Here is a 15,200-nt window from a genome sequence, read left to right as displayed (position 1 = left end):
TGAAATGTGGTGATGCTATAGTATTGTTGTTTCTTGAATTGGTGGTTTGATGAAGGAGTCATAAATGACTTGTAATTATATTTTAAAAATTCAATCTTAATTTTGTTTTTCATGTTTTTGTTGTATGGTATATTTTGATCTGTTTGTTTTGTTGGGTTTGTGTTAGAATTAAAAGGGACTTTTAATTATGTTTAGAATTGATTTTGTTGGATTAGCTTAATGGCTATTGGTAATATGTTTAAGTTTAAAGAAGATAGAAAATGAAGAAGAGGGGAGAGGTGGGGTGGTTTGAAGAAGATAGAAAGGGGAGGAGGGGGTTGCGTTGCAGGGTAGGGGGCAGGGCGGGCGGGCTGGGTGGAGGTTGTGAAGAAGAAAGAAAATGGGGTTGGATTGCTTTTTTATTTAATATATATATATATAATAGTAAATGTATATTTTTTTTTAAATATGTAAAAATAAAGTGTGGGGGATTAATTTTTTTTTTTAGAAAAATTGAACTTCTTACGTGGCAATGACATGGCATTGACGTAGCGTTGATGTGTAGGCGAGTGTAATATACTCTTCGTTGTGAGAGTGATATTCAGTTTTGAGGGGTGAAAATAATATATTTTAAAGACATTAAAGGGGTAAATAAATAAAAATTAAGTTTAAGTGATAAAGTAAGTTTGGAGGACAAGTTTAGTAGAAAAAAAAAATCTTTTCTCTATTTTTTAATAAAGCAATGAAAACACATGGTATGATATAAAAAGTTTGTTTATTTAAAAGGTACACGTAATAATGTATAGATTTATCAATTGCGAACGAGATAGAATTAGCTAAATCAATCACAATTCTCCATCACACTAAAAAGCAATGTATAAATTTGTCTCCTTTACCCCTAAAATAACCAGCTTCCACTGTTATCCCAAACCCCTTTCACCAATTTTATCACAACACCCATTTCATTTTTCTTCCTATTTTTTCCTTTCTTAGCTTTACCATGTTGGGCTTTTAAGTATTTCCAACTGTTTTTTACTTATTTTCTCAAGAAACCCTTATTGTGTTTCTTGATATTTTAGCCTTTCTTGAGTGTTTTTATCTTATTGAGTGTGTTCAGGGAAACCTTTTTGGGTCTTGAACTTAGTGTTCTTGGAAATTCAGATGAGAATTAAATTCCAAAATAATTGCTCGAAAGGTTTAGATATAGTATTGGGATCACCATGTACAGTGCTAATTTGACTGGTTTTGGATTGGCTGTGGCATCTAGTGCTTTTATTGGGTCCAGTTTCATCATCAAGAAAAAGGGTCTTCAGAAGGCAGGTGCCTCTGGTACTCGGGCCGGTGAGTAATTCATTTTCTTCATACCAAAGTATTTTTAGGTCTAATTCTCAATAATTTATTGCTTTTTCTTGATTTTGAACTTTGTTACTGCTTCTAGTGGTGGGTTTATTTGTGGTATTTAATGCCCTGTCAACTAAGTGCTTGAGGAGATATCTTGCTAAGGTCAGGAAGGCCGACCTTCATTAAAATCATACAGAAGCAAGTTGTTGTTATGTGTTCTTGCCTAATTTCTTGTCATATTTGGATTCTTCCTTTTCTTGAAAGAAGGATAAAAACATTTAGGAAAACTCATTTTTTACTTTTCCTAAAAGTTTAATGATGTAACATATGAGGATGTTGTGGAACTGAGGCTCGATTCCTAGGCTATTCAAAAGAAAGTAATCTTTTAAGTATATTGAGTCTATTATTCAGAGTAATGGGGAAATCAATGAGGATGTCATACATTGGATTGGTTATGTAATGGAGTCTTATTTGATAAGAAGGTGCCAACAAAACTTAAAGGCAAGTTCGACATAGCGGTGCTTAGACCAACTATGTTGTATGAAGCAGAATTTTGGCCAGTCAAGAGCTCCCATTTCAGAAGTTGAAAGGTGTGGAAACGAGCATGTTGAGGTGGATGTGCGGACACATTAGGAGCATATTATTAGAAGTGGTATATTCGAGAGGTAGGAATAACTTTCGTTGGAAGAGGGAAGCGAGACTTAGATGGTTCGGGCATGTGAAGGGAAGATGCACGGATGCACCACCATGGAGGTGCGAGAGGTTGGCTATGGATGGTTACAAGAGAGGCAGAGGTAGGTCCAAGAAATATTGGGGAGTGGTGATTAGATAGGATTTGACGCATCTCTAGCTTACTGAAAACATGACCTTACCTTAGAGAGAAGATTATGAGGGACACAAATTAGGGTAGAGGTTTAGTTAGGTAGTTGATGGTTGTCTCCTCTAGTCTTTCATATAGTAGTAGTCGTAGTATTACTCTGGGAGTTTCTTGTTAGTCCATTTATGTTACTCCCTCCGTCCCATTTTATGTCGCCATTTCCTTTTTGGTCCTCTCTTCTCTCTCTTCCTCCCTACCGGCTCTCTCTCTTCTCTCCCTTCCTCCCTACCCTCTCTCTCGCTCGCACCGGTCACCGGCCCCCGTTGCCGTCGGCGCCGACCCGGCCCGATCTCCGGGCCCGACCTCCGGCCCCGGCGCCGACCTCTGGCGCCGTCCAAACGGCTCTCTCTCTCTCTAACGGCTCTCTCTCTGTCTCTCCCCACCCCCCCCCCCCCCCCCCCCCCCCCCCCCCCGCCCCGGCCCCGACCCCCCCCCCCCCCCCACCGGGGTACACCAGCCCTCCCCCCACCTCGGCCGTCAGCCAGCCAGCCGCCGCCCGATCTTCAGCCGCCACCCGCCGCTCCGTCTCCAGCAGCCGTAGCTCCAAGCGTAATCCGGTGACTTCTAACCTTTGCTATTTTCGTTGTTTCATATTCCATTTTATTTCATTATTTCATATTCCATTCTTAGTATTATGCTGTAGTAGCCCCTGTACCTTGACTTGCGTGGAATTTGTGGATATTGTCTGTTGTCTGTTGTTGCTGTTGCTGTGGTCGTTTCTTCCACTGCTTCGGATTGGGTATTGGCTGGGAACCTGTATTTGGGGCGGTGGGTGTTGAGTCCGGTGGTGTTTGCCCCCTAATTGAGTATAGTTTTGTTTCGGGAGTATTCCTTTGAATTTGTGTGAGCCTTGTATTGCCTTGCTGCTGATTCGATACTAACACCGTGTATATCTGTATATTTTCCTATACTTTCGTGTAGTTGTGGCTGTGGGCGGTAATGGGTGGATAGGGTCATGTCCGAGGGGGTTGGGGAGTGGGGCCGTGGTGGGGGCGGGGGATGAGGAGAGGGCGGGAGTGGGAGGGGGGCCAAGGTTTGGCCGCGGGGGGGGGTAGTGGAGGGCGGGACGGTAGGCTGAGGGTTGGGTCTTGGAATATAGGGACCCTTCAGGGTAAGTCCATAGAGCTTGTGAAGATTCTTAGGAAGAGGAGGATTAACATTGCGTGTGTCCAAGAGACCAAGTGGGTAGGGTCTAAGGCTAGGGATGTGGATGGTTACAAGCTGTGGTACTCGGGGAGCGACAGGCGTAGGAATGGAGTTGGCATCTTAGTAGATGAAGAGCTTAGAGGTCAGGTAGTGGAGGTGAAGAGGATCAACGATAGGTTGATTACTATTAAGTTGGTCGTTCGGGGGTTTACCCTGAACGTGTGTAGTGCTTATGCGCCGCAAGTGGGATCGGAGGGGGAGGAGAAGATGCGGTTTTGGGAGGCTTTGGAGGAGCTGGTGAGAGGCGTGCCTAGTTCGGAGAAGATTGTTATAGCAGGGGTTTTCAACGGGCACATCGGGGCGCTACCGGGAGGCTTTGGTGACGTGCATGGTGGTTTTGGTTTTGGGGAGAGAAATGACGAGGGGGCGACCCTACTGGAGTTTGCGAGGGCCTTTGGGCTGGAGGTGGTGAACTCGGGCTTCCCGAAGAAGGACGAGCACCTGATCATCTTTCGAAGTGCGGTAGCCAGGACTCAGATTGACTTTTTGTTGCTTAGGAAAGGGGATAGGGCGTTGTGTAAGGACTGTAAAGTCATCCCGAGTGAGAATCTTTCGACCCAGCATAGGCTCTTGGTTATGGATTTGGGTATAAAGAAGAATAGAAAGAGGAGGACTAAGGAGTGTAGACCGAGAATTAAGTGGGGCGGCCTGACGCCAGTGAATGCGTGGGAGATAGGGGAGAGGTTGGCGGGAATGGGGGTGTGGGAGTTTAGGGGGGACGTGGATAGTATGTGGGACAGGGCGGCAAGGTGCATCAGGGAGAATGCAAGTGAGGTGTTGGGTGTTTCTAGGGGCCGGGCCGGGCATCGTCGGGGGGATTGGTGGTGGAATGAAGAAGTGGAGAAGAAAGTGGGGACCAAGAAAGGGGCGTATGCTAAGTTGGTGGAAAGTAAGGACGAAGAGGAGAAGCGGGTAAACAGGAAAGAGTACAAGCTAGCGAGGAAGGAGGCGAAGTCAGCAGTCACGGCAGCTAAGACGGCCGCTTTTGAGAGCTTGTATGCAGGGTTACAGGAGAAAGGAGGGGAGAAAAAGTTGTTTAGACTCGCTAAGGCTAGGGAGAGGAAGGGTCGTGACCTCGATCAGGTGAGGTGCATTAAGGGGGAGGACGGTAGAGTGTTGGTGGAGGACGGCCACATTAAGAAGAGATGACAGTCGTATTTTCATAGGCTCTTGAATGACGAAGGGGATAGAGCTATTGTGTTAGGGGAACTGGAGCACTCAGAGGAGTGTCGGGATTTTAACTATTGTAGACGTTTTAAGGTAGAAGAGGTTAGACAGGCTGTCCGCAGGATGCGAAGGGGTAGGGCGACGGGCCCGGATGAGATACCGGTGGAGTTTTGGAAGTTCGTTGGAGAGGCTGGTGTAAGGTGGTTGACTGGATTGTTTAATGAAATCTTCAGGACGGCAAAGATGCCCGAGGCGTGGAGGTAGAGTACCATGGTCCCTCTCTATGAGAATAAGGGGGACATTCAGAGTTGCAATAACTATAGGGGGATTAAGTTATTGAGTCACTCTATGAAGATCTGGGAGAGAGTGGTCGAGGTGAGGCTGAGACGGATAGTGTCTATTTCGGAAAACCAGTTCGGATTTATGCCTGGTCGCTCGACGACGGAGGCAATCCATCTGGTGCGGAGGTTGGTGGAGCAGTATAGGGAGCGGAAGAAGGATCTGCACATGGTGTTTATCGATCTGGAGAAGGCATACGACAAAGTCCCCAGGGAGGTGCTTTGGAGATGCTTGGAGGTGAGTGGAGTACCGCTGGCATATACCAGAGTAATTAAGGATATGTATGATGGAGCGAAAACCCAGGTGAGGACGGCGGGAGGAGACTCAGAGCATTTCACTGTCCTGACAGGATTGCACCAGGGATCTACTCTTAGTCCCTTTTTGTTTGCGTTGGTGATGGATGTGTTGACGCGGCGCATTCAAGGGGAGGTGCCGTGGTGTATGCTTTTTGCAGACGATGTAGTTCTGATAGATGAGACTCGAGGGGGTGTGAATGACAAATTAGAGGTGTGGAGGCAAACTCTTGAGTCTAAAGGGTTCAGGGTGAGCAGAAGCAAGACAGAGTATGTGGAATGCAAGTTTAATGACGTGAGGCGGGAGAATGAGGTAGTAGTGAAGCTGGAAGCACAGGAGGTATGTAAGAGGGATAAGTTCAAGTATCTTGGGTTCGTGATCCAGAGTAACGGTGAGATTGACGAGGATGTCTCGCACCGTATTGGGGCGGGATGGATGAAGTGGAAACTCGCGTCGGGGGTGCTGTGTGATAAGAAGGTGCTGCCCAAGCTTAAAGGCAAATTCTACAGGGTGGTAGTCTGTCCGGCCTTGTTGTATGGAGTGGAATGTTGGCCAGTTAAGAACTTCCACATCCAAAAAATGAAGGTGGCAGAAATGCGGATGTTGCGCTGGATGTGTGGACTGACTAGAGGGGATAGAGTTCGGAATGAGACTATCCGGGAGAAGGTTGGTGTGACTTCAGTGGAGTGCAAGATGCGGGAAGCACGATTGAGATGGTTCGGACACGTGAAGAGAAGGGGCATGGATGCCCCGGTCCGTAGGTGTGAGAGGCTAGCATTGGATGGTTTTAGGCGGGGTAGGGGTAGGCCGAAGAAGTACTGGGGCGAGGTGATTAGGCAGGACATGGAACAGTTACAGCTCACCGAGGACATGACCCTAGATAGGAAGGTCTGGAGGGCGCGAATTTCGGCAGAGGATTAGGGCCAGTTTGGGTCGCTAGTGTAGGGAATTACTTGGTGGGGGTTTTATTCCTGTTATGATTCCGTCTTCCGTGTTCCATGTTTTATTACGAATCTGTGTGCTTTCCTCTGCTTTCCTCTGTTCTATATTACTTATGGGTGCCGTATTTATGTTATGTAATCTGCTTCTGTGCTTTACTATGTGTTTGTGTGGTATCTTGTGTCTTGAGCCGGGGGTCTATCGGAAACAACCTTTCTACTTCATCAGAGGTAGAGGTATGGACTGCGTACATCTTACCCCCCAGACCCCATTAGGTGGGAATACACTGGGTTTGTTGTTGTTGTAGTTGTATTTCCTTTTTGGTCCGTCCCAAAAAGAACGTCACATTTCCTTATTTGGTAATTATTTAATGACATCATTCCCATTTTATCCTTAGTGGATCCCACTTATTAAGAAAAAACAACTAAAAAGTAAACATTAAGAGGGGCAATTTTGTAAACTTTACAAAGTCATCACTTATTTCTTAAACTCCGTGCCCGGTCAAATGGCGACACATAAAATGGGATGGAGGTAGTACTATTTACTGTTTCTAGTACTTCGCTTATCATATTATTTTTTGGTATCGACGGCTCCATTTTAGTATGCGTTGTCATGCTAAGTTGAACAGACTCTTCACTTTCGATGCCTCACCCGTGTTGGATTCGTCAAAAATACACTATTTTTGAAGAATTTGACATGTCTGTTAACATTTTTGAAGAGTCCGAGCAACATATGTGTCATATTTTTTTTTTCAACTATTTTTGTAATGTTTTTATTTGAGTTGCGGGTCTATCGGAAATAGCCTCTCTACCTTGTAGGAATAGGAGGGTGGTTGAATTGACTTATTTTAAGTAGCTTTTGGCTTTCAAGCTCATTTTTACTTTTGGAGGTGTGTGAGAAAGACAAAAAGTATTTTTAAGCACTTTCCTTTTGGATTAAAAAGTACAAAAATAAGCTAAAAGCCAAAAGTCGATATCCCTAACTTTTGACTTTTAGGTTTTAACTTATAAGCTACTTAAAAGGCAATCCAAACACCCCATAAGGTCTGCGTATCACAGTACCATCACCGGACCCCACTTGTGGGATTACACTGGGTATGTTTTTATTGTTGATAACTGTGTTTTACTTTTCCTAAAAGAAAATATAAATCTTCCAATTTTGGCTAATCATTTGTTGGAAGAAAATTTTTTGAAGTTCTTTAAATTGAAGATATTTCCTTGTCACTTTTGAGCATCCACTTGCAATGCTTAAGTGAATCTTGTACATATTTTTAAATCATAGTGGATTGCTTATATGTAGGTCAACTGACCAACCATGTTAAATTATTACTATCTCTGGTATATTTCTCTTTGTTTTCTTATCGTTGTCGAATGTTTGCTTTATTAACTTCCGCTTGACACCTGGTAATTTCGATCTAACAGTTGTCACAAACACCTTACAATCCCACAGCTAATGCAGATTAAGTAAGAAAATAACACACTTGAAGTAAATGATTTATATAGATGATGCCAGCTGATTGGGAATAAGATTAAAAACTTTATGTTAGTGTACAGAAAAGAAGTGTGAGATTTGGAGAATTTCTAACTTTAGAAAACCTCCAATTTTTCTTAATATAAAATTCCTGTGGTATTGAAATTGAAATGGGCCCAGATAAGTAGAATGAATATAGAGGACTCATATAGCTGGCACCGACTATTATATGATTGAGTCAAAGTTGGTAGATTGATGATTGATATTTCTAACTATTTTACTGCATTGCCATCAGCCAAGAGGCAGAGTAATCAAAGTTTATGGTACATCAGATGCTGTTTCTAGGCAGATGGGATAGTATATTATGCTTAATGACTACATTGTTCTTTACTTTTAACTTGAAATATCAAGAGGCAACAGACTAATGATGTTTGGTATCTGCTTGTCTGATCTCCCCATTTTAGTTATGCGGGCGAAACACATGTTTTACACCTGAAAATTCTTACTTCATTCGTTTTCTGCTTAAGTACAGTTTAAGACTATATTGTTGGTACACCATGCTGTAGGTGCCAGACTGCAGAATAAGAGCAATGGGGTAATGCGTCCAGCAAATGTAGAGTCACATTCAGTATTACTAATACATAATGGCTGCTTATAAAAGGTGCTGGATCTTTCAAAGAAGTTATCTGTGTGGGAAAAGGAAAACTTGTTCTGGAACTCAAGGAATGAAATTTTCACTTCCTTCCTAAAGAAAATTCTTGGCAAAAGTGAATACCAAGTTGCTTAAATTGGAATTGGCTTTTTGAACATCATGAAAGTAGTCCTTGAATAATCTGGGAGAAGTATTGAAACAGCATTCATATTCTTCAGAACGCTGATCAGTCCAACTGCCAATAAGTATTGGTGGCAGTTATCTAGGACTTAATGACATTTCTTTAACAATCAGAGAAAATCCAGCTTTAAACTTAGTATCTTTGATACTTGGATTGTTCTTGTGGAATGGGGTCCGCAATGTAACTCCTCAATCAGTGTGCATTTACCCGTTATGCTTTTATATGTATATATATGTCTTGACTTTAAAAGCTGAAAATGATTGTGTGATAGGTGTTATAAATCATTCAGCACCGTAACAAGCGGAATTTCCTTGAAATTGTAATTTATCAGCTAGTTTCCACATAATTTGTAAAATTTATATATAGAAGAAGATGCTTTTCTATATCACATTAAGTAGAAGTTGGTTTAAAAGCTGATTCTATGAAATCTGTTGCTCTTTCTATTTGAGAATGAGACATTTGTTTCTTGCTGAAGGCTCGGGCGGATATGGTTATCTACAGGAGCCTCTTTGGTGGATTGGGATGGTAACTAGTAAGTCTTGAATTGCTTCCTATTTCTCAAAGAACATGTTCCTGAATTTATTTGTTCTAATACTGAGCACAACATCCACCATAATATTTGCAGTGATTGTTGGAGAATTTGCAAATTTCGTGGCTTATATTTATGCGCCAGCAGTTCTTGTGACACCACTTGGAGCTTTAAGTATAATTGTTAGGTATATATCACTCTACCATATTTGTTTTCTAGGCATTTGCTTGTTCGGATTTCTTCCATATAATTCGGTGCTTTGCTGCAGTGCCGTTCTAGCACATTTCTTACTGAAGGAAAAATTGAAGAAACTGGGGGTATTAGGATGTGTTTTATGTATAGTAGGTTCCGTTGTCATTGTTCTTCATGCACCTGGTGAACATGATCTTAATTCAGTGGATGAAATATGGGCATTGGCTACACAACCAGGTAGGCTTATCTGCTGTGCTGTATTTCCTTGAATATCAATCTTGTTTCCCCTGCTGATATATCATTTCTTATTTTTGATGATTCACTCTTTGTTTTGCAGCTTTTCTTTTGTACACTACCTCAGCAGTTGCAATAACATTGGTACTAGTCTTGTATTGTGAACCTCGCTATGGGCAGACAAATATTATGGTGTATATTGGTGTTTGCTCCATCATTGGGTCCTTGACGGTTAGTGTCTATATTTTATTGTTCTAGATCCCTACAGATTCTGTATTTTATTGTTCTAGATTCCTACAGACTCTGTACTATTCTAGAATTAAGAAAGAGAAGGAAGGAAAGGATGAAACATCTGTTCACAACTGTGCTTTAGTTTGTAGGGCTGACATGACCGAGTTAACCTTGTAGCTAATTGACAGTTTGCAGCAAGACACCTTATCTTTTGAACTTAAGTTTATCCTAACTCTACCTTTCTCGTCGGTGTTGGAATTGCATAATTTGGCCACTAAACGGATCATATATTTTAAGTTGTAAAGGATGAAACTGCTCCTGGGTCCTCAATCCATTGCTAGTTGTCACTGAAGCAAAGGAGAACTTCTCATATAGGTATGAATGGATGTATGGAACTTGAATTATTACTCCAGAGCTTTAGGATGCTGTAAAGTGTTTGCATATCAGTAGATGTGTTTTCCTGCCATTACGCCTGTACAAATGACTGTACTTTGATCTGTTATAAAGTACGAAGCAGCTAAGATTGCTGTTGTTTCCATGACTAGTAGGTGTATAACTCAATAAAAGATTGCAGGACTATTACTTTTATTTTATTAGATTTTGTCTTTCAGATAACTTCAAAGTAAAGTCATAGTTGATAGTTTAGAAAGTCTTTATCTAGTCACATCTTGTTAGTTCAAGGTTAAGTTAATTGTAAGACTTCTTTATCATTTGAATTCACTATCTTATGAATAATACTCTCATGTATTTGTTTAAGAAACTCGATAAAACAGTTTATGAACTGGTTCCTTTCTTATGCTTCTATCTCATTTCTCCTGTTTCCTGCTGTTCTTTTCCCTTTTATATTTCTCCCTTTGGTGCTACATCAATCTTGGCATTAAAGAATGATCTCTCTTGAAAGTTGGAAACATTTAATTACATAAATTATAGGCACTACTAGAGTCTACACCAGTACAAGTCGGAAATCTATACATGAGTTGTTTTTTGCAACAAAATCTTCTTTCTTAGAAGTATCTTCTGTTCATGCTTCCAGTGGGAATGAGTTTCAGTTCACAAATCTGGGTATTCAGAGTGGGACCAACTGTTCACTTGTTTTGGATTAAAGTTTTCTTCAACCGGAGGAGAATGATGTAATTCAATAAAGATTGCAATATTATCACCTTTATTTTTAGTTGGATGCTTTTATAGTTAAAAACAAAATAAAGATAACGTAATCGTTTAGTTAAAGATGAAGTCCTATCTGTTAGTTAAAGATGATCATATCTTTTAGTTTTATGATTTATCTATTCTTAACTTGTTTGTTCAAGACAGAATTAGTTTTAAGAGCTTTAACACGTGCAAACTTTACCATCATGTATTCTGTTTGAAAGTTTTGAATAACACTTGGAGAGAGTGCTTCTATTGCCAATGAAACAAGATAAAATTATTCCTCGTGAGAAGTAAAGAAAATATAGAAACTAATCCTTCTAAGTTTCTCGGAAGTTCAATTGGTAAAAATTGCATGTAGCATTCATTTTTGGCTTGTTTCTCGTTCTATTGTAGGTTATGAGCATCAAGGCTATTGGTATAGCTATAAAGCTTACATTGGAGGGTTCAAGCCAAGCTGCACATTTTCAAACTTGGGTGTTTGTGATGATTTCTGTTACATGTATAATTGCTCAACTAAATTACTTAAATAAGGTAGACTTTCTACTTATCCTGTAGTATGTGGTGATGTTTGAAGTCTGAGAGTACTGTTAGAGTTATGCTTTTGGACTACAGTAACTTTATTCTTACTGCTTTAGTTTTCTTAGTAAATCCTATTTAATAGTTTGTTGGCTAGCTATCCCTCATTTCTTGTAATTAGTTAGGTAAGATATGATTTCATAGAGACATTCTAGGCTAGGTTAATGATCATATTTTTTCTTCAATTTCTCCTATAAATGTACGTAGAGTCTAAAAAAGCTGAACAAAAAAGTTCCTTTGGTTGCATTGCAATGTTTTTCTCTCAGCCTTTCTTGTTTTTCCTAAAATTTCTTTGCTAAAACCCAACAATTGGTATCAGAGTAGGATCCATCCCAATTCGCATTTTCAATGTTGGGACCCCATATTAAATCGCCCATGCACCAGATGTCCAGTCCTGGTGTGAGGGTGTGTGTGAAGAGTCTACATCAGCCCTTTAAGGGATGGTTGGTCTCTTTAATAATATGGCTTGGGGAATCCTCGCCTCTTGAGCTACGCTTTTGTGGTTGATTTAGGTACAAGATACATTTCTTTACGAGTAAAGTTGTAATTGAAACACCCATGAACTGACACTTGTTGGAATTTGTTCAAATGCTCGAGTTAATAATTACAGGGATTACTATGGAAACTACATGTTGTTGAATCTTGGCTTAGTCTTGTAATGTAAATTGGACAAATGCCTGAATTTGGCTCTTGCAGGCATTGGACACATTTAACACAGCTGTGGTTTCTCCAATATATTATGCCATGTTCACATCATTTACAATTTTAGCCAGTTCCATAATGTTTAAGGTATTCTGAAAGTTCATGTTTGGGATGCAAGGGGGACTTCTTTCATTTTCATTTCTAGTGTCATGTCTTTCTCCTCATGTTTCAGGATTGGTCTGGTCAGAGTGCTAGCAACATAGTTTCAGTGCTTTGTGGCTTTTTAACTGTGCTCTCTGGTACAATGGTTCTTCATAGTACAAGAGATCCAGATCCTCCTCCTAATACAGGTATTTACATGGAGAGTGATAGTGTGTTGATGTGCAGATAAAATACCTATGCCTTTTCAATCTAGTCTGTGCAACAATGCAACAGGTTATCCATACTGGTTATTGTGATAAAACTTTTATCTCCTGAGTAGTATTAAGTGTGGACAAACTTACTCCCTCAGTAGATGCTGTAGAATGAATTGATTTAGCTTTTTGATTGGAAATAGCTTCTCTTTCAAAGGGAAAAGGACATTGTTCTCCTGTTTTATGAATAGAAGATGATTTATCATAGCTAGACATTCTGATTGTACATATTCTTGTTTGTTGCAGTTCTTGCAACCAGAAATTTGTTGCTTTTGGCATGTCTTTGATTAGCTTAAATATCAGATATTACTTGCAGATTTGTACGCACAACTTTCCCCTCAAATATCATGGTTGGTACATGCCAACGGAGAAATATGGAAGCAGAAAGAGGACGGTTTGCATTCAGAATTTGTTGCAATAATCAGGCAGGATCATTTCAAGTAGGGCAAAAGAAGAACTTAGGTGATTGGCTGGAGGCTCTTCTCTATGGCTGTTCTTTTCCACGTCATGCCAGATTTTGGATTTTCTGATCATCTCCCCTTTGTCTTTCAGCTTGAGAGTGTGTTGGGGTTTTATCCTCTAGGTCAGATATCTGGTTACTGTTGATTGTTCTAGTTCATTTCTGTAACTCATTTTTTTCGGCCTAGATTGTAGAATTCTAGGTTTGGTGGGCACCTTGATGTAGTATAGCGGGTAAAAAGTGCTAGTATTTAGTCACTAACATTGTTCTGTTCGTGAAGAAGAGTCTTTACAGTCGTGAGCAAGGCAATGACAGTTCGAACTTTTAACATTTTCTCTTCCTTCACATTGTGTAGAATAACTTATTGAATGGACATAGAAAGAAGCTGGTGGCATGAAATCGCAAAGGCATGTTCAGATTTCATAAGGAACCCTTGAAGATGAAGCTATTCACTATTTGCTTAGATCTTTCGAGTTGATAAGTCTTATATCTAGAGTAGCTATGAATATTTTGATTAAATTATCAGTTATTGTACTGTAAATACCGTCAACCAAGCAAAAAGATGGTTATTAAACGACAACAAACAATGTAGTTTATCATAATATTGCTCCAATAATACAATACAAATATGGAACGACAGGAAATAAAAATCCAGATAGGATATAAAAGATATTTTTAGTCTTGGTGAACAAAACTAAAAAAGTAATCAGAAAAAGCAGCTAATTCTTTTTCCATCTTCAACCACATTTGGCTAATGACCCACGCAGAGATGTCTGTTTCCTCCATATTCAAAATCAGACAATCCTGAAAGTGGCGGTATGCTACAAGAGAGATTACTGTGAGCTAAGGAGAGCACCTTGAGCCTTCTTAATCTAGAGAATTCTGGTGGAAATTTTTGTTGGATGATGAGTCATTTTTTTCTTTTTATGTGGATAAATAAAGTTCAATTTGGACCAACTTACTTTTGACCGTATGTCCATTACTATGGGGCATATATATAAACCTATTTAGGTCTTATTTCACCATCCACAGAGAGTTTTCAGCAGCCAAAAGAGAGATAGATACTAGATTTTTGCACCTAAATTTTAGTCCTAAATAGCCAATTTCAAATTGCAAGTTTTGTTTCGTTTTTTGTCTGACTGAGCTGATTTTTGGACAGCTTGTTCCTCTCATCTCAATCTTTGATTAAGAACTGACAGAATCGGATTTGGTGTCCTGTAGCTCTAGTTTTGCATCCGTAAACAGTAGCTGCATTTTTAATATTGTTAAAAACTGAAAATAGAGATGAGTTAGAAGAGGAGATGCAGAGAAGTTAATTTTTCTTTTCTGGTAAAGCTTCATGTTTTATTGATCATCTCGTCCTTAAATAGTGGTATTACAACCAAAAATAAATTAAACTTACTATAAAAGAAAACCTATTTGCTACCCAAAATAATAACTAATCAGTCTCCTACTACAAATAGGAATTCCAATTGGACTAGGAGTTGTATGTAAAAAAAAAAAAAAGAAAAAAACTCAAAAATAAATCGCGTACATTATTCCTTAAAGCAACTTTTAACTCCCCTCCTTGCTTTAGGAACTACAAAATTTTAATCTTCTGTCTTGGGATCTCCACACTTGATAAGCGAAAGTGCCCTTGTGAATAAATCTGCAGATTCATCTTTTGGCCTGTAGTGAACTAAATTCACTTCATGTCTTGAATGCAACCCTTGATTATAAAATCCTTTTGGCATGTCTTCCTGCTTTGTTTGCATCTTGAGTTTGAAGTTATCCATTTTATTTTTTTGAAACATAGATAACTCCTCCATTGCTTCAATTCCTTTAGGAACGTTGAGATCTCATTTAAACCTCAGGGTTAACATATTGCTTGTACTTTTTCACTTAGAGGATCAACTTTTAATTTTTTCAGCCTATGATTTTTTTCATGTTCTACAGAAACATCTTTCGATGGATCAAATGAGAAATGTTTACCTCTCATCTTAATGTTTAAAATTTCTTTTCCAACACCATCATTGATGAAACAATGTTTATCCTTAAAGGATACTTTATATCCTTTTTCTACCAACTGACATATACTCAACAAATTTTGATCAATACCAGGTACATAAAGAACATCTGAAATTGCTTTATTACCTGAACTTGTTTTGATGACAACAATTCCTTTTCCTTCAACAAGAATCTAGTCACCATTTCCGATCCTAACTTTGGTTATTTTAGTAGGCTTTAATTCTTTAAACAAACTCTTGTTATAAGTCATGTGGTTGGTGCAACCACTATTAATCAACCAAAAATTTGTTGAAACCTTACTTGAGATACATGTTGCAACAAA

General features: G+C 39.7%; 1 protein-coding gene across 10 annotated transcripts; it reads left to right on the top strand.

Moving 5' to 3' along the window:
• The first annotated feature begins 776 nt into the window (after positions 1-776).
• LOC107867955 (probable magnesium transporter NIPA6) lies at positions 777-13,515 on the top strand. Of its 10 annotated transcripts, XM_047411853.1 has the most exons (11): positions 840-1,320; positions 8,921-8,977; positions 9,071-9,161; positions 9,243-9,403; positions 9,504-9,631; positions 11,174-11,311; positions 12,053-12,145; positions 12,231-12,348; positions 12,728-12,873; positions 12,964-12,994; positions 13,227-13,515. In XM_047411853.1, the coding sequence occupies exons 1-9, from the start codon at positions 1,200-1,202 to the stop codon at positions 12,853-12,855; spliced, it is 1,035 nt and encodes a 344-aa protein (XP_047267809.1). In that variant the 5' UTR covers positions 840-1,199; the 3' UTR covers positions 12,856-12,873; positions 12,964-12,994; positions 13,227-13,515. The 10 variants fall into 10 exon arrangements, 7 of the variants coding, with proteins under 7 accessions (XP_016569954.1, XP_016569952.1, XP_016569955.1 ...); XM_016714469.2 differs by lacking the exon at positions 13,227-13,515 and adding an exon at positions 8,179-8,273 and having other exon boundaries at positions 828-1,320; positions 12,715-13,201; XR_007054970.1 differs by having other exon boundaries at positions 829-1,320; positions 12,715-12,994.
• Positions 13,516-15,200: the final 1,685 nt, after the last annotated feature.

Source organism: Capsicum annuum, chromosome 4 (assembly GCF_002878395.1).
Source record: "Capsicum annuum cultivar UCD-10X-F1 chromosome 4, UCD10Xv1.1, whole genome shotgun sequence".
NCBI lineage: Eukaryota > Viridiplantae > Streptophyta > Magnoliopsida > Solanales > Solanaceae > Capsicum > Capsicum annuum.
This window is presented reverse-complemented; position numbering and strand designations above follow the sequence as displayed.